Below are 25,492 nucleotides of genomic sequence, written 5' to 3' on the forward strand. Positions count from 1 at the left end.
AATTCCAATGTAGTCAAGTTGACAACTGAGACTAGCCATCACAGGTCACATTGCCCCAAATTCAGGGAGAGGGAGGTTGGAGGCTTCTTGTGAAGGAATTGTGGACTTAGATATGGGCACCGATGACCTGAGTTCATTGTTTTCCACACTAGTGCATTTGTAGTATAGCATTTGATTGTGCTTGTCCTTGTACAGTGATTTACAACAATGTATGCATTTAGCAACATAGTCTGTTTGATTGGGTAATTCGGGTAGTAAGATTCTTCAGTCACATGACCTGGATCAGGGAGCCATTAAACGTAAATAAGCTGTATAGCACCATCCAAGGGTTAGCTTCTAAACATGGGTTGGCAGAATATTTGTAGTACTGCATAAAGGTGATCAACCTACATGAGAATTTAAAGGGAGGGGAACCTCAGTTCACTATGTAATTAAAAAGAAGTCTCTGCTACACCTATGTTTGCCTCCTGGCTATACGATCACTAGCTTATCCATTCACTTGGTGCATACTTATGAAATATTTTCACTATTCAGACAGCATTTTCATTAACTGAATAGAGAATGGGAAAGAGAATGAGTGTGGTGTATGTTCTCATGTCACCAACTTTAAATGTGAGGATGTAGCATTTAAATGTGAGGATAAGCACATAGTGAGATAAGTTTCAGTTGTGATAACAAAGCAAGGTAGTAGGATAGTTACCAAGAAAGGCAGGAGATACCTTGAGATGATGAAAAGCTTAGCCTGTTCCTTCCATCTTGGGAATCACATGGGTGGTTGACCAAGTGGCGAGTGGGGAGGGGAAAAGTATAGCCTCCTGGTGAGGTCTGTGTTACCAGAGGCATGGAAGGACATTTCAGCACTTCAAGAGTGGAAATGTGGTTTGATTTATGTGTTTGAGATAACTTATGCAAGTCTATGGAGCTTGAAATGCCTAGGAGTGAAACTGAACAAGATACAAAATTCAGATGGCTAAGTCTAGGATAGAGATAGCATAAGATACAAATACAGCATACATATTTAACATGAGGCTTCCATTTTTTAATAGCGTATTTTATTGCCAACTCCAGTGAGTTTTGCATATATGAAGTCATAAATACCAAGTGATTTTTAACTTATTGTTTTAATTAAAAGTATTTATGCTGTCATATTGATTTAGATATAGGATTTATATATATATTATATATATGTATATAATTTTTTTAGGCAAGGTCTTACTACATAGCCCTGGTTGACCTGGAACTTTGTATGTAGGCTAGTCTTGGTGTCACAGATGCTGGAGTTAAAAGTATGCACCATCATGCCCACATACTTACATTTTATTTAAAAGTTTTACCCAGTTTCTTTCATCTTTTGAGCTATTTAATTTTTTTTTTAGATAAAATCTTCACTTTGACCTAAAGCAATTTTGAATCCATGTCTTGCACTCTTGTTGGTTTTTGTAAGCTTACATTCATTATGAGGGTATAGGTTTTTATTAACTCCAGATATACTAATTGAACATAAACTGATACATCTTTGTCTCTTGCAGAATAGCACATAGGTGTTTGGGTAATAGAAGCTAATAGGCAGCCTGGCTGCTATAACAGTTATCTCCTCCTTCCATGGGCATATTGCCTGCCATGTTCCAGGCAGAAGGAGGGGGCAAAGGGAGCATGGAGGCACCCAGTCATCTTATGTTCAGAATAAAGACATGCCACATGTCATTTCTAATTATATCCCAGGACAACTTCATCACATGGACACCTGTTAACATAGAAGAAGGGACCTTAGAGATGGATATTAGTAAATAACCAACAAGCTGTCACAGTGGTCTCTGCATAGCAGAAGGACAGCTGGTTTTTCTCTTATCCTGTAGGTGTCTAAGTGCCCTTCACCACCAAGAGCTATTCAGTGCCTGAGATCACATAGCAAGAGGTATAGGGTTTCATGATCTCTACAACCAATTACTGATGGCATTGCTATCCAAGTGATCCTTAAAATGTGCAGGGTATCATTCCTTAGGGATAATTTGAAAAAGTGCTTCATGACTAAATGTGAGCTGAACAAGGACTACAGCAATGGGAGTGCCAAAGTGAATGGGAAAAAACCACGAAGCCTCAGCCCTGCACAAAGAACTATAGGCAGCTAAGGAATGCTGAGGAAAGAGGGAGAGAGAGATTTCCCCAGTGAGAGCACACAGGCTGGTTATCCAAAACCAAATGGTCGTCTCTGGAAACATAAATACAAGGAACATTATACTGACCAAGCAGGTTATATTTAGAAATATCTGTGAATAAACTACACACACACACACACACACACACACACACACACACCACACACCACACACACACACACATAGCAACAATTAATGAAAAAAAAAGAGGCCATAGATTTGAAAGAGAGCAAAAGGGAGTATATGGGAAGTTTTGCCATAGGTAAAGGAAGAAAGAAATGATGTGATTACATTATAACCTCAACAATTAAAAATGAAAGTGAGTTTTTAAATATTTAATATCTAAGGCTCTTATTTAAAAAAAAATCCCATCAGATGAGCCCTGAAAATGGTCAGAGTCAGCACAGACTTGGGGCCATTTCAAACTGATGTGTGATTTTCAGATGGCACTTTCTATTCAAAGAAGGTAATTATGAGAACCCTACAATAAGAGGCTTGGGGAAGGCTCGATAGAAAAAGATTCCTTCTTCTTTGAGAGGTAATTGTGGGAGGAGCTATTCCATGTATTTAGACACTAAGATAGAGTGCTCTTGGTCACCCCTGAGCAGGTGGGGGAGGGCTAGTGGAAGGGAGAATATAATGTCAAGAAATATTTTCTCTTTTTCTCAGTTGTATGGAGAAATAATTAATACTTAGCTTTTTCTCAATGCTATGGGGGTCATAAGTGATGTGAGGCATATAGCAGAGCATACACAGAGCCTAAGCCCCACATGGCACTGGCAAGCAAATATACACAGCCTACTTGTTTGCAATTGTCCGCATCAGCATGGGGCAGGATGCTGTGTTACACTGGAAGCCTTTGCCTGACAAACAGTACTTGCTCAGTGGATGGTCACTTTCATTGCAATCCAAAAAATGGTAGAAGTTTACAAATTACACAATTCCCATGCATTTGAATACCCCTCTTCCATTGGGCCTTTGTGATCTGTGCTGTCTTGGTAAGAATCACTCTGATTGCCAGTCAGTGGTGACACACACCTTTAACCCCAGCACTCAGGAAGCAGAGGCAAGTAGATATCTGAGTTGAGGCCAGCCTGGTTTATAGAGACAGTTCCAGGACAGGCAGAGCTATGCAGAAAAACCCTGTCTCAATAAAACAAGCAAACGAATGAATCATCCTGATTTCAGGGAGCACCCTGATGGAAGTGTCTACTTTAAGTAAACTCCTATTTGAAAAGACTATTGTACAGTTGTCCCAGAGAGCCCTGGAATCCATATTCTCTTCTCAGAACAACAGAGCTCCCTTGCTCTTCTCTGCCTGGCAGCATGGTGAAGTGACCTGCATACTTAAATAGCTGTAATTCATGAAGTGCCCAAGCTTTTCCCTCAGAATGTCACGTTTGCCATTGAATTTAGAGCACTGTGGGTGCTTGGTGTCATTTCTTGCTTACTCATTTGGACATTATAATCAAAATGTAGAAAATGGGTACACGCTCTGTACCAGTATTGCCAAAGGATTAGCTATGACTGTTGCACAAGCATTTGCTTCCATTTGACAATTTGGTATTTCTGCAAATGCTTTGTGTCCATTCACAAGGGCGATGCTTTCATTTGAAATGCTGCAGTCACCAGGGGAAAGGCTCAGTGCTGTTCCCTGATAGGCCGGCTCTCCTTCTGCCTCCTGTTGCTATGGTGCCCAGCAGAGTAACTTCCTTGCCCTGCACATGTAGGAGGCTCCGTCTCCATGGATACCCCACTCTGAGACTGTACTCTACTGAGAGATGAGCTGCACACACTGTATTTCTTTAAAAGACATACCCCAGCCGTGGTGGGAGGTTGGTTTCAGAGGCAGTGTTCTGTTCGCCATGAAAGTCTATGGAGCTTACTTTATTAGTAAGTAATGTTAGTCACAGTAAGTATTAGATCACAGTGGATATGCTGTCTGTGTGTGTGTGAAGTTAATTGTAATAGGATAAAAATATGCAGTAAAAACAAATTTAACTCTACCATTTAGGTATTCCATAATACAAGGTCAATACTTGTCTTTTTTTTTTCCTTTAATGCCTACATATGTTGTTTCAATTACCTCAGTCCTATGTTAGTCTGTGTATGTGAACTAATGTCAAAAAATAAGTTTAAAATGACTGTGGATAATTATATTTTGGCATGTTCTACTCACTCTGAGAATTGCATGGTGCCTTTGTAAATAGCAAGTGTAGCATTAGCAGTGTCTGAGCTAGGGGAATAGGAAAGCTCAGCTACAATTAATGCTAATTGGCACCTCACAGAGTTTGCAGTGGGACTCTGTGTAGGCTGAGATGTAATGCATTTATTACCAAGAGAGAGTCAGTTTCTGTGATTAGAGAAAAAGATGCCCATGTCTGCTGTTTAGTTATGGAAAATATTCAGGCCATGTCTGTCTACTTTAATTTACTTTTTTTTCATGGCGTCAGTAGAAATTTGGAAGCTCTTCATGTGCACGAGTCGGGGTGTGGAAGGTTTTTTTTGTTTGTTTGGGTTTTTTTGTTTTTTGTTTGTTTGTTTGTTTGTTTTGGTCTGGGTTGATGGAATACTTCCTCTTTACTGTACAGTCCAACAAAATAAGGGTTGAGCTCCCACTGTTGTAAAACACGTGTGTCATTCTGAAGTGCCTTTCATCTGCAGGGCAAATTGTTAATGCCTGTGGTGCTAAAATTTATTATTAGAAACATTAGAATGGCTATACATATGGTTACTCCAACTCTAACTAGTTTTAAAACTGTAAAATTGAGATTTTTAGATGGCTTTAATAGACATGTGGCATATAATGACACCAAATGAAAAGCAAAGATGGGCCATAAATTATGAGAGGCTGATATTTAGTAAAAAAAAAAAAAAAGTGAGTACAGAGCGTTGTGGTAAAGTTATTTTGTTTGCCATAATTCATGGCCATTCAAGCACACCCTTTGGTTTCATCTTTTCCAACAGTTAGTCATAAAGTGGTGGTTGCCCCAAATGCAGAGGGCCCCGCCCTCAGAGAACACGGATGTACTAATGACTATGATGTTCTCAGATTGTCACATGGATCAAGCTTTCGGTCATTAGTTTAAGGCTTTATGAAAACCATTTCCATCAGTTGATACAGCAGTGAGCAAATCTGTTTATCATAAATTTTGCAGCAATCATGATCTTGGTAACCTGGAAGCCCATCTATGACACTGTCCCCAAATTATTCACTTCATTAGTACAGTAAGATTTTATATCCCTTTTTCAATGTTTCTAATAACTTCCCTTTCTTTTTATCTTTGAAAATAATGTGTGTGTTTGTGTGTGCGCCTGTGTGTGTGTGTGTGTGTTAAATTTGACCTCAAAATGTCTTCATCTTTTACCTAAAATGTTCAGGTGAAAATAATGGCAATGAGCTAAGGTTCTTTTGAAACTTTCATGTCACATGGCATACAATAAATATTAGGAGGTATTATAGTATGATTGCTGTAAGTATAGTAGGTTAGTATCACAGAGCAGTCAAGAGAGGTTTTAGATAACAGCTTGAACAGTTTTTCAGCCTATTAACATATACATATGGCATTTTGAACAAAGTTGTGAATTTCAATGAACAAGAAAATGTAACTATCCCAAAGTAAAATATTTAAACTTTGCGTCCACTTCAAATAGGTCACTTTCTGTTTTGTTAAATAGTTACACACATGTAGAACAGAATGCTTTCTAATTAATTTTGTTGCTGCCAACCATGGCTATTTAGGCTACTACAGTGTGTCAGCATGGTGAATGAAGCTAAGCCATAGCACAGTTCTAGTTCATATTTATAACATGAATTGAAAATGTAACAATTAAAATCTGGGTTTGAGTTTTAAATATCACTTTCTGAAAAGACTTCCAATCAGGGATTAGTGGATAAAGTATTCTGAAGAAAGATAATTGAGTTAAGTTGAAAGATCAGGAGAATGCTGGGATAGAAAGGGATGGGAACTGTCTGATTAATTTGTATAAAAATAGGCCCCATGCTGGGATTTTTCCTTTTGCACTAATTCTGTATGACATTCAAGCAAAATTAAATAAATAAATAAATAAATAAACGGGTGAAAAAGAGAACTCAGTGCCATATGTACAGAGCCTGCTGGTGCCTATTTTAAAGCACACAAAGAGTTGACCTAGATTATACTTTGCAACTTTATTTTTATTTTGCCATTTTCATTTCTACTTTTCTTTCTTGCATATTCTCTATCTTCCATCTGTTCACCCTGGTAAGAATCTGGCAAGTGTAGAAAGGACTGTACTTCCAGCTCACTTGACCAGAAAATGGGGAGGGGAAGGGGCCCTAGAGGTTAGGAACTCGGAAGCAGTGTAGGTCCATACACTTCACCTACACTTTGCTGAGCATGATTTTTTATGCACATCACTGCGATGATCTAGTAAGAATAAGCCTATTTTCTAGTAAGAATAATCCTCTTTTCCAAGACAATTAAACCTTTAACATCATCCCTACTAACAAAGCAAAGCAACTTTCAGTTTTATTCTACTGGTTTGTAAATGAATAAAAAAAAAAAAGTCTTGTTTTTCTCATTGTTGTTAGTCATGCATGCACATGCTTAAACAGTCTGTCACAGTTTGTGTGACTTTGGGTTGCTGTCATGCATTAGTTGATCTCGGGGAGCATTAGGCAGTTTTGGTAACAGCTCTGTGTGCTGAGTCCTTTTGCAACAGTGGGAGCTTTTTACTGCTCAAGTAAGTGAAGAGGTGTTTTCTTGGCTCATGCAGTGGTGACATTGTTCATGGAAACCGGATAGTCCTGAGTCTGGTTTCTTGTACTCACTTCAGCTACAAAGATAAGCAGCTCCACTGGTCTCTTCCAGGAAGATCTGATTTCTGCCCAAGACGAGGAGCAGACCTGACTGCTCTTGAGCAATGGAGGCTATGCTTGAACCTGATACCGACTTAGAGTCTGACATCCAATGCTTTTCTTCCTGAGCAGTAGTAGAAGTGAGAGATGCCAGCCACAGAGTTACAAGAGAGCTCATAGAGAGATGGTTTGGGACCTGCAGAGTGCACCACTGTCCTCATGCTGCCAAGCGCAAAGCAGACCACAATGGGGTTTTGCCTGTGCCTTGAGATTTGCCTAGGGTTCTGCAGTTTAGGTTTTACGCCTTCAGTTTCAAACACCATTCAACAGACATACACCAGTGTTGCCCACTAAAATATTATGCTATTATTATGGCCTCTGTGTTATATTTATTGATTTTTTTTTGAGACAAGATTTCTCTGTGTAGGCTTTCCTAGACTCACTTTGTAGACCAGGCTGGACTCCAACTCACAGAGATCCACCTGCCTCTGCTTCTTTGAGTTTTTACCACAATGCCCAGCTTTTAGAGTGTTCCTTATTGCTATACAAATTTCTGTAGAACAAGAAACAGCCTTTCTTTTACTCCCTTACCCTTCCCTTCACCTCCCCAGTCTTCTCTATGTTACTTTCTCTGTCAGTCATTTCCATGTATTTTGTTCTTTCTTTTAACCACTTTATTATATTTTGTTTTCTGTTAGATTTTGCTGTATGCTGTATGCATAGAAAGGAATACTTATGACTCATAAAAGAATATTTATGAGCTAGACAGCATGACAGCTAACTGTTTCCATTTAAAGAACTGCTGTCATATAAGCCTGCCTACTTTTCCCAGATTCCATTCTCTGCCTCACAGCAAAAGTAACCACTATACCAAGACGTGTGGTTTGTTTTTTTTTTCCATTTCTTACACTTAAAAATAATTTTACCACCTTGAATATGTAGTCTTGAAAATATGGTAGAATTCAAAGGTGCAGTGTTTAAATCCTAAAGCAATGTTTTCTTTGCAGTTGTGGTAAATTTAAAAGGTATGCCCTTATAAGTGTTATTATTATTATTATTATTATTAGGTGGCTATAATTGTTTCAGTGGTATTATCTAACCCACTAACAATCAAATAAAGACATAGACACTTGTATTTTATAGCCTTTGCCTAGGGCATTGCAGATATTATCCCTCTAAAGTAAAGTTACCTCCCAGCCCTAATCTGGAGCTACCTCCTATCCATGGTCCCAAAATACCCTTTAACATTCTCCATCTCCTCCATCCTCACTGCTCCAGCCATGTTCTCCTTTCCCATGCTAACCCATGGTACTGGTCCATTTTCTTCTCCTCTGATGCTGCCTCCACTTCTCTCCTAGTGGTCCTTCAACCCCAGCCTGCAAGCCCCAAACTCCACTTCCCTTTCTTCTCCCAAATTCCAAGCAGCAGAATGTTTTTTAACCAATCGGCCTTAAGTTAGGTGGAGCAACATTTACACAACAAGGACAGGTATACTTGAGAATGTGCTCCTTTGAGCAAGGACAGGATCTTGGGGGCCAGTAAATGACATTAAAATGCATAGCACCAGGCCAAACCCCAACACTCTACCTTTATGTTCTTCATTACGCAGTCCTGTGTACTTGGTAGGTCTTCAAGGGATGCTCATAAATAGACCTGATTGAGCCTAGGAGGTATTCTTGTACTTGTGGATGGCAAGGTAGTATTGACTGACTCTAGTGGGCTTGGTCATTTGGAGCCTTGTTTTATCTCTTCAGGGTGCTTGTAAATGAAAGGTTCAGAATGTCATATCAAATCTTATTGCTTGGGGGCATTTCAGAACTGACATTTCCAGAACCTGGTTACCTTCTTTTTGCTTCCTTGCCAACATTCTCCAAGTGGCCTTAAAGAAAGTACCCTTAATTGTTTGTAAGGCTCTGCTTTGCTTCACTCTTTCTTTCTGAGTTTTCATAAAACAGTGTGGGGTGGAATGGGAAGGAGTAAAGAGAGCAGAGAACATTGAGTACAGTTGAATTTAAATGTTAACTTGTACAAGGGGTGGGGTAGAGTCACTGGGCAGGCAAAGGTTTGGCTTGAGAGCATGTGCTCTGTGCCAGCTGTCACAGAGTGAGCTCCTGGGGATGGTTCTATTAAAGCAGTCCATAGACATGCAGATCTAATATTTGGGCAGAGAATCTTCTACTTGTGAGTACTCTTCATTCTCTTTGAAAGCTATAAGCCTCATTAGGATAAGCACAAAGTCCTTTCAGAGGGAAGGAAGGGGCAAAGGGGAGTGTCCAGAAGCTTGGGACTCTTAGGAGCTTGAGGGTTGGGATGTTTTTTAGTTGATAGGCAGTGATGGAAGGTGCAGAGCTAGACCCTATTTCTGGAGATAGACTGCTTCCCTTCCTTACCTGCACCTGAGCTCCAGAAGTATAGCCCAGCATCCCAGGCACATGTCCCCTCAGAACTGCACTTTCCTCGGTTCTCCTAGAGGAGGAAAGTGGAAGCAGCACATGCAGACTTGCTGACCAAGGAGGCTCTGAGCATATAGTGACTAGCAACATTATTTTCCTTAGGCTCTGAGCATATAGCAAAACTATTTTCCTTACTTCCTCATACCTGGCACCACCCTCACCCACCCAGAGTCAGTGTAATCTTTAACACTATGACAGCACCATACCTTGAACAGGTATCACAGGGTGGAGAGAGGGACCACCCACCTGCCTTGGACTTGCTTTCTTTTGAGCTCTTTCCATGACCCAGCATCTCTCTGATGGTGGTGAGGTCCTCCCCTGGAAATATTTCTGCATGACTTCATTATCCCACCTCCTTATGTTCCTTAAACGTGTCAGAATTAAAGCAACCCCTCCCCTGAGAACTTGTATTTCTCCAACTGTGTTTGTTCCCATACTCTGTACAGAAATCAGGATTTGCCCAGCTTGCTTGTTTTACTTTCACTAGAGTATGCTATCAATGGAAACTGCACAGAGATAAATCCAGCATTGATCTTGGAATATCTTAAACAATTTAGATTTGATTATACCTTTTTAAAAATCATGAAATTTGCAGGTAAATGGTGGGATCTGGAAAAGATCATCCTGAGTGAGCTATCCCAGAAGCAGAAAGACACACACAGTATATACTCACTTATAGAGACATATAATATAGGATAAACCTACTAAAATCTGTACACCTAAAGAAACTAATCAAGAGGGAGGACTCTGGCTATAATGCTCAATCTCCATCCTGAAAGGCAAAGAGGATGGACATCAGAAGAAGAAAACAGAGGGTCTCTGAAAGGCTCTGCCCTGCAGACTATCAAAGCAGATGCTGAGACTTATGACCAACTGTTGGGCAGAGTGCATGGAATCTTACAAAGGAAGTGGGAAATAGTATGATCTGGAGAGGACAGGAGCTCCACAAGGAGAACAACAGAACCAAAAAATCTGAGCACAGGGGTCTTTCCTGAGACTCATACTCCAACCAAGTAGCATGCATGGAGATAACCTAGAACCCCTGCACAGATGTAGCATATGGCAGTTCAGTCTCCAAGTAGGTTCCATAGTAATAGGAAGAGGAACTGCCTCTGACATGAACTGATTGGCCTGCTCTTTGATCACCTTCCCCTGAGAGGGGAGCAGCTTTACCAGGCCACAGAGGAAGACAATGCAGCCACTCCTGATCAGATCTGAAAGACAAGGATCAGAAGGAAGGAGAGGAAGACCTCCCTTATCAGTGGACTTGGGGAGGAGCATGCGTAGAGAAGGGGGAGGGGAGGTTGGATTGGGAGGAGAGGAGGGAGGGGTTTATGGGGGAATACAAAGTGAATAAATTGTAATTAATAAAAATTAAAAAGAAAGTTGGGCAAGATGGATAAGAGATAAAAGTGAAGGGGGTAATGATTGACTATAAATAACCTCTATCAACTCAACTTGAAGGGGACATAGGAAAAAGAACATTTTTAACTTGGTCACAACGCCTATCAGGAGATATCACTGAATCACAACAATGAAGGAATTTTTAGTGCTAAGAAAATTTTCAGGGTAGATAGATACATTTCCAAATATGGGCAAAATGCAGCCTTAATTCTTTGGATGTAATGAGTAAGCTCATGGATAGATGTGTTAAAGCACATTTCCAATGACCATGCAATGTGATGACAGCTTGTGAGGTTAAGACCTTAATGGAGGGGTACCCACTCTCTTCTTGAAGGAAGTAGAGGTCAAGGATGAACAGAGACCTGCAGAACAGGTAGTGATTAGACAAGCATAGAGGGAAAGAAAATAATTCTGGCAGAAGAAACAGCCTGTATGAAAATTTGGCATTAAAAATCATGATAAAGACAGTGGATTTTTGTTTCAAGAACACAGGTGCCATGGAAGAGCTTAAGGAAATTTTCTAAGGAGGTTAGTGCTCTGGAAGAGTGTGGAAGATGAAGTTTCTGGGCCTCCTCCAGCAGTTGGTTGTAGCCTGGAAATTGCAATTTAAAATGCATCCAAATATTAGGTGAAGTTCAGGGAAACCTGCTGGAGAGGGGGAAGAAGGATTGTAGGAGGGGTCAAGGGCACTACAAGAAAACCTACGGAATCAACATTCTGCATTCATGGTGTTAGTATTTTGGAACACAACCTGCTCCTGGGTTACCCAACAACTTATGATGTCATCGTGTGTCCTCGGCCAAGTGGCCATACCTGGAAGGCGTGGTTACCTTGCCCCTTAAAGGGCCAGCCCCAACATGTGGTCTCTCTCTTACACTCTCTTACTCTCTCTCTCTCTCCCTCTCTCTTTTGCCCCCCTTCCCTTTCCCTTTTTCTCTCCCCACCATGTCCTGCTCCCCACTTCCTCCATACCCTCCTAATAAACCTCTTGCAGAGAATATCGGTTGACCAGCCTCATGCTTTTCACATAGGGGTTCACTGAGACTGAACAATCAGGAACCCTACATGGGTCTGACCTAGGCCCTCTGTATATATGCTATAGTTGTGTAGTTTGGTGTTTTGTGAGATTCCTACCAATGGAAGCAAGGGCAAGCTCTGACTCTTGCCTGGTTTGGGGAGCTTTTCCTCTTATGTGGCAGCCTTAATATAAGGGGAGATGCCTGGTGTTATTGCAACTTGATATGCCATGTTTGGTTGACATCCTGGGAGGCCTGCCCTTTTCTGAAGGGAAATGGAAGAAGAGTGGATGGGAAGGGAAGGTGGGGGAGCAATGGAGGAAGCAGAGGGAGTAAGGAGGGAAAAGAAACTGCAGAGAGGATGAAATAGATGAGAAAATAAGTTAATAAAAGAAGAAAGAAAATGGTGGTTTCAGGAGAGCACACAGGATGGGAAGAAGCTGGCAGAGCCAACATCCTGGGTTGAGCAGCTGACTACAGTCTGTTGTGGTAAATTGTGGCACATTGAAAACAAGAGCCTGTTACTGTTAACAGCTCACCATAAACAGTCACTTAGGCCACTTGTAAAAGAAAAAAAGTGAATGATGACAATTTCATAGGGAAAATTCCATCCACAGAGGAGGAGGGTAAGGACATCAGTTAAAAGCAGAGATGGTACGGGTGACACTCTTGCAGGGATTCTTTCTCGCCACACTAGCAAAAACCCTTAGTGAATTGGAGGTCCAGTACTGACAACTCTTTTAAAAATGCATTTGTGAAAAAAAATGTATTTATGTTACCCTGTCTGAGAATGCAGGCTCATTCCTGTTACAAAGGGATTTGTAGACATACTAAGCATTGCTCCACATGCATCCTAATAGTGATGATGAAGAAGCCTCATTGCGCACATGAGGGGAAACATCATCACATTTAATGCCCACAGTAATCCCAAGAGAGAGGAATTCTTTAGTTCCTTTATTGGCGTGAGGAAACTGAGGCATAGTGAGGTTAAGCAATTGCCTGAGGTCACACTGTCATTAAATGGGAGAATAGAAAGGTGACCCCTGAACTTATGACTAGAACACACTCAAGCAGAGTGGATTGACAGTTGCATGAAAGACAGTCGGTATGAATCAATACTCTGCCAAGTAAAATTAACTAAAATTTCACAATTTTTGGATGTAAAAAGTGTAAAAACAATTCCCAAAATATATACTATAGCATATAGCTATATTTGAAGTAACAGCCGAACCTTCTGTTCCATTCTGTCAGAGGCAGCCTCCAAGAAAACTGCCTCGTGAGTTATCTCAGGCAAGCAGTGCCTCAGAGCAGTGTTTCAGGAGTTTCTGTACCTGGAGGGCTCGTTAGTACTAAGCCCTGCCCCACCTCTAAGTTACTTAACTTCATAAAGACCATTCTCGGTGAGTCACAAACATGTTTCCAGGTGATGTCAATGCATCCTCCACGAACCGCACGATAATTAGAAGGACAATCATGGGTGACTTTTAGAACAGAGGCTGGTCTAAAATTGGTCACATTGCCACCTGACCTGCTCTGCAAGCAGTTATTTAACTTCTCCAGGGCATATTGGCACACCATCAGCTTTAACTCATGGATGCTTACATGACGATATCTTTATTTTGGCTTTAGCTCATCTAAAGGTCAGGTGTTTTCTAATAGATACTTTTATATGGTGTTTCTCTCCTCTCAAAAGATAAAACCAAAGAAACAAAGCCTTCATTTAAAACTCAGACATTTCCTCCACTTTTATTTCAAAATTAGTGCTTCACCTGAGAAGGAAAATCAAGCTCTGAGCTGTCATAGTCAATGGCACACACCTGTTTCCTTTTTTCACCTCCTTTTTCACAGAGGTTGTCCCTTCAGAGAGATTGTATGCAAAATTTGGTTAACTTGGTACCTTCTCACATGCACTGACTTGACTCCTTCTCAAGGCAAGTGACAGACAAGGCCGCAAGGGTATGAGGCTACTCTTGATGTTTTAGGACCAAGCATCAAAAAAATACCATAGAAGGCAGTGTGACCACAGCCATATTGGACCCAAACATTGGGATGGAGTAAAGCAGAGCTTCTAAGTTGTGCTGTTGTTGTTGTTGATGTAATATTTTTGCTTTGTTTTTTTGTTTTGTTTTGTTTTGTTTTCTGAACTCTTGGCTCTTTGTACTGAGATGGGAAAGAGTATAAAGATGGGTACCCTGTAGAACATTTCTTTTTGCCTATGGATTTGTCATGCATATTGATTTATTCTAGACTTTTATGATTTAGAGTTGCATTCCAGAAAATGAAAATGAATAACATTAAAAAATCTAGCGGTTGGGGCTATATATCACTTGATAGAGTGCAGCTTACTTAACATGACCAAAGCACTAGGTTCGATCCCTAGCATCACATAAAGCAGTCATGATAGGCACACCTATAATGCTGGCAGTGAGAAGGTATAAAGAGGAGGATCAGAGGTTCAAGATCATTCTCAGTTACGCACTGACTTTGAGGTCACCCTGAACTACATGAGACTCTTTCTCAAAGAATAAAACAAAATCTAATAAATCCATTTCATTTTCTCATCAATAGGAAACTTAATTAATAAAGTTTGTGTAGATTGTATAATAAAATATTAAATAGGAATAAAATTAATTCAGTACAATTATTTGGAGAATTTTGAATATTGTCCCCAAAATTATAGATCTGACAATAACCTGCTCATTAATTACAAAAATAAAAACATATAAATGAGGAACAGGGGATAAAACTGGAAAGACTAGTGTTGGCACCCAGTTTTGTAGCAAGTTATGGTGGTGGGTTTTTTCGTTAAAATACTGAACATAAAGAAATAAAGCATAGGTACATAAGTAACAGTAAATAACTACATCAGGGTTAGTTTTTACATGAACTGATAATGTCAGGATCCCAGGATTATGTTTAAACCAACTATATGCCTCTGAGAGTCATAATAAAAAGAAATTAATAAATACGTTTTAGGATACAAAGAGATAGTAAAATGTCACTCTTCCATTGAGAAATGACATGTTTGATTTCCATGTAACAGTGTGACCTAATCCTTTGCCTCTGTTTCCCATCTTGCTTGTCAGTCATTCAATTTATACATAATGAGCACAGAGGTTGTGCATCAGAAGACTATTGAGGCTGTCAGTAGAACCCCTGGAGCAGAATTCCGGTGATAGTGTTACAGATATAGAGAAAGCAGGCACATCTTTTCATTGGCATGCATCTCTCTGAGAAAGGTGTTCACATGTTTCCTCATAAAAGAGAATAGAAAGGGCCCCTGTGTCAAGTAAGAGCAATTCCTAACTTTACCAATCACAAACTTTGTGTCTCATGACTCAGGAGGATTTTTAAGCTCACCTTTCTCCATGTCACCTTTGAGGCCTTGTGAGTGTTGTCTCTCTTTCTTTTCTTGTTAACTATTTCCATTTGGGGCTCCTCCTCTTCCGCTGCTCTGTGTGCTATGGTCTCCAGTAGTCACATATAGTTTCAAAAGCTAACTAGCCTCCTGCCTGTAGTCCTAATCCTTTAGCTAGAAATCATTTGTGTTGCTCTCTTTGTGAAATATCTTCCTACTAAGATATTTGTCTCTTCCTGAAACAAAGACTGGGTATCAGACTGTTGTTTGTTCAGCATGAAAAGAATTGTAAGGCATAAATATGTGAGTAAATATTGGCCTTGTTAAACTCTTGATTTCCAAGAGGTGGTCTTGAAACACAGACTCCGCCAGAAGGTTTTACTAAATGGGTCTTCATTGTTTAGTTTCTCATAACAGTGAAGAGTTCAGTCATCCAACACAGCTGAGAACTAAGGATTCACATAATTGCTCATACTCTAAAAGCAAAAGGAGGGGTCCTTACTGTCCTCTCCCAGACTGCCTGCTGTTTGCTTCTTCATATGTCTGTTCTGAATTTTCCTTTCCCATTCATTTGTCATGACAGCTTCACCCCTCATGAGTTCCTGCTCCACATCCTTCCCCCAATTCTGTTTCGATACAGGTTGGAATCCAGATGTGATTCAGAAAGGGTGATTATAAGAAGAAAATTAGGATACTAGCAATACTGTGACATGGTCACTATTTCGCTTACCTACACAACTTACAGAGCCCAATGTGTCACATCATATTATAATCTTCCTTCAGGGATGCATGCAAGGCAAAGACAGGTTACAAATTTTTCTCAAAGTCACATAGCTAGTGTATGTGGCTATTCATAAAAAGCAAAAATCAGCCTAATGAGGATTGGACATACGAGAGATTAAAAAGTAGTATAATTTATGAGCCACAAAGAAGGGACATCAAGATGTGGGAACTGAAGCCTGGCTGAGTCTGGTGTTAAAACGTTGGATGCTTCTGGAGATCTCAAGGGTGTCAGACAGTGTGAAACTCCACTGTTTGGTAGGTGGTGACTGGAATGCTCTAATTGCTACTGTAAAGGGTGAAGAGGAGGCTGGGTGTGCACAGTAGAATGAGTTGTGCCCTGGACGTTACAGACAGCAGAAATAAAGATGAGGAGAGACAGTTAAGGCTGTAAGATTTCTGAGTTGATTTGTAAATGTGCCTAAGTACAGCAATGAGGAGCTTTCTCAGAATACTAGTGGATGCCTTGGCAGTGAGCTGTAAATTAAGCCATCTTACTTACAGAAAGTGGGAGTTTTTCTTCCATTCAAATCTAGCAATACAAGCTGACTGTACCCCTGTCCTCACAAGACAAGAATGGATGAAGAGGTAGTGCCAAGAAATATGTCCATCTTTTTTTTTTTTTTTTCTGTTTTGAATGCTGGACTTAAAGTCACAGTCCTACCCTGACATTTCAAATTGCCAGCATCTTGTCCACATCCTTCACCCCAACTCTTTGTGACCTTCCTTCATCCCTGTCCCTTTCATGGCATTCTGCTTCCATTCATGACTGCCACTTATGTACTGCTCTTCCCTGATTTAGATTTTCCTGCCAGACATGCAGAGCAGGCATCTCATTTTGGTAAACACTAGATGTACACTTCTTAAATAGAAGCAACATCCTTTCTAGCTAGCTTTGTTAAAGGGACAGAGACTCCATTCAGCCCAGCAAACTGATGGGCAAAAAACTAGTAACATGTAAGTCAGGAAAATACTTTAGGAAAGTGCCATTATTACTAGGTCCTCAAGATAATCATTATAATGAAATTCATCATCACTATGTCTGTGGGACTCTTCAAAAGCAGTAGGGGAGGGAGCTAGTCCTGGAGCCCACCTGCCATTAATCCTGCTACCAATGCCAAATCTCCATGAGAGGTACTAGAGTCCTATTTGGGGGTCCTTTCTTTCTGTTCAGTATCTCTGCCGTAGACATATGGGCCACATTAAAGGAAACAGCTTACAATTTACAGACAAATCCACATCCAGTCTATGTGAGACAGCAAGTTGTTTCTCTCTGCTGAGCACTATTTGACACCTAGAGTTGCATACTGGATGTCCCTTCTCTTGAAAAAAAAAAAAAAAAGATCAAAGATCATAAGGGCCTTAAAAAAGGGGTCAACTGCAAAGTGTCTCACTAACTTTGTATCCCAAGATTTTTATTAATTTTCCTGAAAGTGGTCCAGTTTTGAAGAACCTACGCCATATATATATGCACATATGTATATATACACACATGTATACATATATGTACATATATGTATGTACACATACATATGTGTGTACATATATGTGTGTATACATCTATACCACTTATGTACTGTATATATACATATATATACACAGTGTATATACATATATATATGTATATATTATACACACATACATATATATACACATATATGTATGTATATATGATAATCTCTGTGGAATCTTGAGCAAGGTGTCTACACCTTTTCTACCTTAGTTTATTCACCTATGAAATTAGGGTTAAGATATAAATAACATTACTAAACCATTGTGGGACCTCATATGACGCTTACAAAGAAATGACAACAGAGCCAGGTATACAGCAAGCACTCGATATTTTTTCATTATTATTTCAATAGAACCACAACTACAGTACAAGGATCAAAGGATATTGCAGACAATCGCATGCCTTCCCCACCCCCAGGAAAGATCCACAATAAGTACTGTACTACACTCGGGTTCTTTTTACGGTCACTTGATGAAAAGGTAGTTTTCCGAGCCCCCCAAACCAAGCAAATCTGTGTCGTGTGTGGATGTGTGCAACACAGTTTCTAAAGACGAAACATTCAAAAACAGACTCCCCAGAGGTTACTCCAAGAAGCTGGAAAATTGCCCTTGGGAATGACTCTTGCTTTTAGAAAAGTCTAAGGGAAGTGCTACCCGGTTTACTACAGCACTCAGAAACCTGGCCAGGTGGCTTTCAAGGTCTAAGAACATTAGGGAGGAGGTAACGTAGTCTCTGAAAGAACTACAAGGTTATGAGCAACTCTGCCCAGTTCAAGCTCTTATCTTTGCTGGCTCAGCTACCTGTTCTTGGCAGATGTACAGGCAGCACACCTGTTGAACAAGAGTGAATGAGAGAGCTATAAACAAGGCTTAAGAAAGGTCAACAAAGGAGGGAAAGTAAGAACTTTATAACCAAATGTACTGCCTCTAACTAGATTCTTAGTTTTGATTAAATTTTTAAAGTCTCTCAATCTTTAGGAGCACACAGACACACATGTACACTTAAAGGATGATATATTATTTACTTGCAAATGTTTGTTGAACATTTGTCCTCCCACATGTAGGAAAGAGGATAATGATTCCAATCTCGCATGGTTGTAGAGAGAAAATGGGTTCGTGTATTACATATACTCCCATTCATATTGTAAATAAGTTAATCATAACTACATTTTAGCGTTCATGACACTCACCATGGAGCTTAACGATTGTGCATTTCCCCAAGCAACACCCGTAGGTCTTCAGTTCTGAAGGTGTAGTAGGAAGGGATGGAGGAGTGTGTATTTTAATAGCTGTCATAGCTGACTGTGTGGCCCATGGAATGAAGCTCCAATAATCAAGAGAAGTAGACTTTCTTCTTATCAAATTATCAAATGAAGATTCAGAGCCTGGATACAAAGGTTTCTTGACTCCAAACCCCTTGCAATGTAACATTCAATGTCATGATTACTTGTAAAATAAAACTTTGCATATGTCACCACACTTATATTTGTGTGATAAGAGTAATATGCATAATGGACAGGAAAAATAGAATGATTTGGATAATAGTAAAGTGAAAATGTGTTTGTATGTGCCCTTTCTCAAGTTACTTTATAATACCTAAGGGAGGCCACTTTTGACAGACCATCATTATCTCTTAAGAAAATGTTCCAGAAAATAGTAAATTATATGTGATTTTAAGATTTGCTTACACAAAAGCAGACACCCCACACCTACTATTCTGCATCTTGTTTTTATCTAATAACAGTCCAGAAGCTCTTCTCATTTCCAAACACCTACGTTACTCTTCACATGATTGCAGCGTTCTTGATAGCTGCTCTACTTCCTGATTTAGCCACTCACTTTTAGCGGATACTAAGGCTGTCTTTCAGGTGCCCCTCTGAGACATAAAACTAAAGGAGTCCGACTTTCATTTTGGTGCATTTAGTATCAACACTCTGTTTGGCTCTGTTTGTTTTCAGATACTCTCAATAGAACACATACTATTGGATATTTTTTCAGTTTGATAAAGGCAAACTGTCTTATTTTTACCCATTTTCTTAATGTTTTGAGTCAATGACATGTACATTGTTTTTATTTTTCTGTCATATCTTTTTATATAATTTGCTCATATCTTTTATTGGTTTGTCTCCCTCCCCCAATTTATATGTTTTCAGTGAAATAAGGAAATTAGCCTCTCATCCTCTTACATGTTTCATCTCAGCTTGTCATTTATCTTTGACTTTTATATTTTACCATTAAAACTTTTATTTTAATATACATATCTAAACATTTTAAATTTGAACTTTTTTGCTTCTAAGTGCTTTTATTTTTATATTTAAGTATATGGTTGCTCTACTAATGTATTGTCAATCAAAATGGAAGTAAATCATTTCTGAACTTAGAATAATATAAATGGAAATTATATGGACAGCTTTTAAAGAACATTTCTGTTTCAAAACATAAGAATACACATATATTCTTCATATTTCATATATTTCATATGAATATATATATATTAAAACCTTTGTCTTTAGTGGATTTGATCACAAGTTCCTTTCCTAAATAGCACTTGTAGCAGTCTTAGATGACTAAACAGTCAGAATGCTTTGTTGGGCTGCTGAGCATTTCACAGATGCTGTTTGTGGCTGAGCCCTGAAAGCCTTCCCAGCTAAAAGCCTCACTAAATGGGCTTTAGGGCCTTGTGTGGTTGTCTGGGGTAACTGTGTGGACACTGCTCCAGCTGTTCCATGATGGCTGTGCCTAGCTTCAGTGAAAGTGACTTCTCTGTCCTCCCCAGAGGCAGTTAAAGTGAATAACTGCATTTTTGGAGGTGGAGGGATGAGAATGAGAGCAGAAATCATCCTTAATTTGGACTGCCAATATAGATGGTTACCCTGAGTTAATTAGATAATTGCAATGGCAAAGAATAACAGAAGCCTTGCAGACACATTGACTGGTGGTTTAGAAGGACTTGTCAGTGCTTACTAGATAGTTGGTTTCCGATGTGCTCACATGCGTAAGTGTCTCAAAAGGAGGCCAAAAAGCAGCATCCTCAAGACTCAACAAACACAAGCATTGATTTCAGAGTAAGTTTAGTTTTCAGCTTGAGCTGAAACTGTTTCCTTTTTCTTCTCTAATCCCATGGCCTTGACACCTTTGCAGTGAATGCTTTAGTCTCTAACATTACAAAGAAGAGAAACACTTCTCTATAGAGCTCAGCGGTGGACCAAACAAGCAGGCAAACAAAATACCCATCAGAACTTCTGGAGGTAGCTTTTTGCTACCTTAAAATCTGTTCCTGCTGCTGGCACTTAGTCACCAGGAATTTGTCCTCCTAAAGGTCACCACAGCCATCCTCCTTGCTGTAGTCCAGGACCACCAATGCAGGTGACCAAAGATGAGTTTAAGGAGGGACAAAAACAGTGCTGGCAAAGATGACTTAAATACACATAATTTAGTTTCCTTCGGCCTTTCAGTCCCAACTTTCAGTAAGCAAATTATTTCTAGCACTTTGTTAGAATACTTCCATTGACGTTAGATATTTTTCAGGTGGGTACGCACACCCAGGCTGATCAGGCAAAAACTCTCTTGGGCACAAAACTGCTACAGGCCAGTGCCATTTCCATATCCCTTGGGATATGGAGCAGGTATTATAAGCCTTTCAGTAGAGTATATCCTTTGCCTCAAAATTCTGCTAGGAATTTAATAAGATCAGTCAGTTAAACAAGTATGGGATTTTATATGACCCATTATAGTCATTGATATTAGCTAAATTTAAGAACAGTGTCCCTAGGACCAGGTGACCTTGAGCCTTGACATCAACCTTGGCTTACTACTTGACACTTGTGTCAACTTGTGCATCTCCCTGTTATAAATGCAATTCATGACACCTGTCTCTAGACAACTGTATAGAGTTCTTGTTATTATTAGAAATAAATTATTATGTAAAAGTGTTGGAGATAATTCCTGGCACATAGCATTTGCTATGTAATAATCGAAAAAGGTATAAGGGAAGTACTATTTACTCATTTCATTAAGATGTGTGTGTCAAAGATTTTACTATAGTAAGAGAAAAAATAACCTATATAATAGGATGTTAAGTGTGAGTGCTGAATAGTACATAGAAAAAGGTTACATTTGGGGAAGAATTTTAGATTTACTTCCCTCATCCTACTAACCTGCAATGTCTTCTAAATATTCTAAAATGAAATATGTAGCAAGTAGGAGCTACATTTTTAAACCCCACAAAATAAAAACAGTGGTTAATACTTAGTTAGAGCTTATGCTGTGTCTGCCAAACATATTTCTGAGCTTTATGTTAGGTATGTATTAATGGTTCACAGTGAGCCTATAATGTTGCTGTAAGGAAACTGAGGCACGAGTGGTAAAGCCATTTTCCTAACATCCTCATGTAGAAAGAAGAGGTGACAGGTAAGGTGGCACAACCCAAGACACTTAAGTTCTGTGATTGTGGTGGGGGTGGTCTCTGTAGAAACACAAAGGAGCTACCATAGACTACAGTGTCTGCAGCAAAGCCCAGTGGCACACACTAACAATAACAGTAGAGTGCCTTTTCTTCCTCATAACTTTGTTTCCAAGTAATACAGAAGTGGCAAGTCCAGGTCTCTAGGCTTTTTGTTTGTTCTTTTGCTTAGCGAATTGGCTGGGAATTCAGGTGATTTACAAAATTAGCTTTCTTAGCTGGGCATAGTAGTATGTATCTATCTCCCAGGATACATTGAGATGGGAGAATCAACTCAGGAGTTCAGGAGTTCAGGAGTTCAAATGTATTATTATTAATCTCTGTGTGTGTGTTTGTGTGCGTGTACACACATGTATGGCAGCCAGAGGACAACTTTGTGGAGTTGACTGTCTCCTTTCGCATCAAGCTCCTGTCACCAGTATTGTACTGGTGGGCACCAAGTGCTTTTATCCATCTCATTAGCCCCCAAATTATAAATACTTTTAACAGTTATTAGCTGAAGTAGGTGGGAAGTAGCAAATGCATAATTTTACTACCATGTCATTCAAATGGTGTTGAGTACAGCTGTAGTTATAGGCCACCCTGAACATGGTGCCTAAACTTTTGCAGATGTGCAGAAGATAAGACAGAATGTGCTGGAACAAAGAGACCTTAAGTTCTGAAAATATTTAAGAGTCAATATATTGAGTTCCAGTAGTAATAAAATGTTAAACCAAGTTAACTCTTTAGCTTGAAGACATAACTACAAGAGATCAAGGGCATCCTAGATTTTTTAATTCTGGATTTTAGTAATTTTTTCTGTTCTAGAATTTCTATTTCTATGCGGGCGGTTATTACAATTCATAGTTTTTTATGTCTCTTAAGAAATGAAAATTACGTGTTTCTGGGTAATAATTTCACATTTGAAAATAATATCTTAGGCCTGGAGGCCATAACCACAAGATATATATTTTTAAATTGTCTGTCTTTGGCACTTGGTAACCAACCTGATGATCTGCTAGCAGGCAAAGCTAGGGAATTAGACTGCCGGAAAGAGTGTGTTGCCAGGCTACACTACCAATCATGTGTCTTTGAGATTGCCAAATGCTAAGTGCATTATGCAGAAGCAACTAATTAAGTTCACAGGGCTTTGAAAGTACATGTCACCATTAGAGAGTTTCTACCATGCATAAGGAATTACTGATCTGGCTCCCAGTAAATTGTCACTCTAATCTGCTAAGAACTGGGAAAGAGAGATGTTCATCTAACAGGTCATTCATGACCCTTTTCCGAAAGATGCTGGGCATCCTGAGGGGTACTGGAAGCTTAAGAAGGGATTTTTCTCTACCTGCCTTGCGATGATCTACTGTTCCCATTGATAGAACTAATAAACCCTGTCAGAATCTATACATTAGGGACCCACCTCTGGCCTCACAGTATAACAGGCTCTTCTTGTTGATTTCCAATTCACCCCAGAATTTCTGCTGATGGCCTTGCTCCCTCTGCCCTCTCAGGGATGAAGTACAGTATCACAGATGTGTTTTGAAGACTTGATCCTACCTTTGATCAACCTCCCATGATCCCAGGGCCAATCTGCTTCCATTTCTTCCATAATATTACAGTGAAATTAATGTCTCTCTTAGCTTACAAAAGTACCATGATTGAATGACAGAGAATACCTCATACATAAGTGGTGATCTAATAGGCACTGAATAGTCATTGTTGTGTTAACAGTTGTTCACTGTTTGTGAGAAATGAAAGGATTTAGATCATTCTTATTTCTCTCAATTCAGAAATTGAACTGGCTTTGGATTCTAGGCCAAAACACCATACAAAATTATGTTGTAAAAGTTGAGTAAGAAGGTCTAATACCTAGATTCAGTTTTCAAGGCCATGTGTAATTTCATGTCTTGAAACATCCTATTTTATTGCTTCCATTGTTCTCTGCTGCCTCTTTTCTCTTCCTTTCACTTCTCTTTTTTATTAGAATGGGATTACATGATTCCAACACACAGCATGCTATTATATCCACACACCCAACACTCACTTGCTCCCACAGTGTCATTTATCTTTGTAAACTCACAATCCCACCTCAAAGCTCAAATCCAAATTTTTGTCTCACTCACAGGTCCATTACTGTCACTCTGTTTGGAAATGTTAACTTTCTGTTTTGGTTTAGATTCTGTTCCTAAATATATGCCCATATATTGAAACTGCTGTCATAGAAAATCATGCCTGTAATCAGACAGTGTTGCTTCAAGCCACTCCTGGAGCCAGTGCCTCTCTTGACTACTTCTAACTGGCTGACTCCAGACCAGAGGTGCCAAGTTCAACTCTCAGGAACTGACTGCAATAGCTCCAAGATAAACTTCGGGGAAGAAAACCACTTTTGCCCAGATCAGAACTCTTCCTTTTGCCTACACTTTGGGTGGTGTGGGTGGTCAGTGAGAGCCACACAGGGGGAGTTGGGATTCCTTGCCCTGCTTGGGCCACTGTTTATAGTCTGCTGGAGATTGGCTCTTCAAGAAGCCATCTGCCTGTCCTTCTGTTCTAGCCTGTTTATGAAATGGTGCCCAGGCTTGTGCTTTCTCTTGTCTGCCCTGAGGCAGGAACAAAGCTTTTGGAAGCTCTGGAATCTTGGCACTTGCAGGGTTAGAGCATGCATCTCAGGGAGCTGGGACCTGGGGGGCAGGGAGCTGGCTGCCTTTGCTTTACTCTCATTTCCTTCATGCTTTTCTTTCTCCTGTTGTTTTTCAGGCAGTGAAGCAGATTTTAGCTCCTCGAGCAGCACAGGCAGCATCTCGGCTCCTGAGGTCCACATGTCTACAACAGGAAACAAGAGAGCCTCTTTCTCACGCAAGTAGGCACTGACTCCTGCTCTATAATCCTGAAGCTTTATATAGGTGACTTCCTGTCCGTAAGGTTCTATGGATGCACCTGGATTCTGTGTTTGTGATTAGTGATGAAATTTATTGCTAAGTATTCTACAGTGTTTGCAGCTGGTTGCTTCCTTCCTTCACCTGCTGTCCTCCTGTGAGGTAGCCTACTTTCCCCACCCCCCAGCTTGGCTCTGTGCCCTCCTCCCTTCATTCCTTTCTCCTTCCCTGACTCACCTGTATATGCACTGGGAAATTAACCTTTGCATCCAGCCTACCCTTCATGAGCCTATCATTTTCTAGCCACCTGCAAAGCCTCTAACTTCCCCTCTATGAAGGAGACATTTACTTGGGGAGGAAAAAAAAGTGTAAGGTTCACAGATGTGGGTAGCCACCATTGCCAGAGGCAACACAGCAAAGCAGCTGGATGTGTGCCCTCTGGACTCAGGCTGTCTTGGCCTTACACCAGGACCACCCTCTATGTGCTGCATGGACCTGGAAAAGGGGCTTCATTTCTCCATACTTCTACTCCTCATTTTGCAAAACAGACACCTACATTGGAGGGTTTCTATTTAGAATAGTGCCTGACATATGGTAACCATAATAAAGTGTTCACCATTAACATTAGTTGAATTTCTGTATCCATTCCTCAGTTG

General features: G+C 40.0%; 1 protein-coding gene across 6 annotated transcripts in view; it reads left to right on the forward strand.

Annotated features, from left to right (window-relative positions):
• Window positions 1-25,492, forward strand: part of Sybu (syntabulin) — a 102,079-nt gene that overhangs the window by 67,795 nt on the left and 8,792 nt on the right. For 4 of the 6 annotated variants that reach the window (XM_060389467.1, XM_060389468.1, XM_060389470.1 and 1 more), the window contains one exon: window positions 24,718-24,820. In XM_060389467.1, the coding sequence (XP_060245450.1) occupies window positions 24,718-24,820 (103 nt within the window). Of the gene's footprint in view, window positions 1-3,900; window positions 4,050-24,717; window positions 24,821-25,492 lie in introns of those variants that run through there. The other 2 variants (XM_021663886.2, XM_060389469.1) reach the window with 1 other exon arrangement.

The sequence above is a fragment of the Meriones unguiculatus genome, chromosome 8 (assembly GCF_030254825.1).
Source record: "Meriones unguiculatus strain TT.TT164.6M chromosome 8, Bangor_MerUng_6.1, whole genome shotgun sequence".
In the NCBI taxonomy this organism is placed as follows: Eukaryota; Metazoa; Chordata; class Mammalia; order Rodentia; family Muridae; genus Meriones; species Meriones unguiculatus.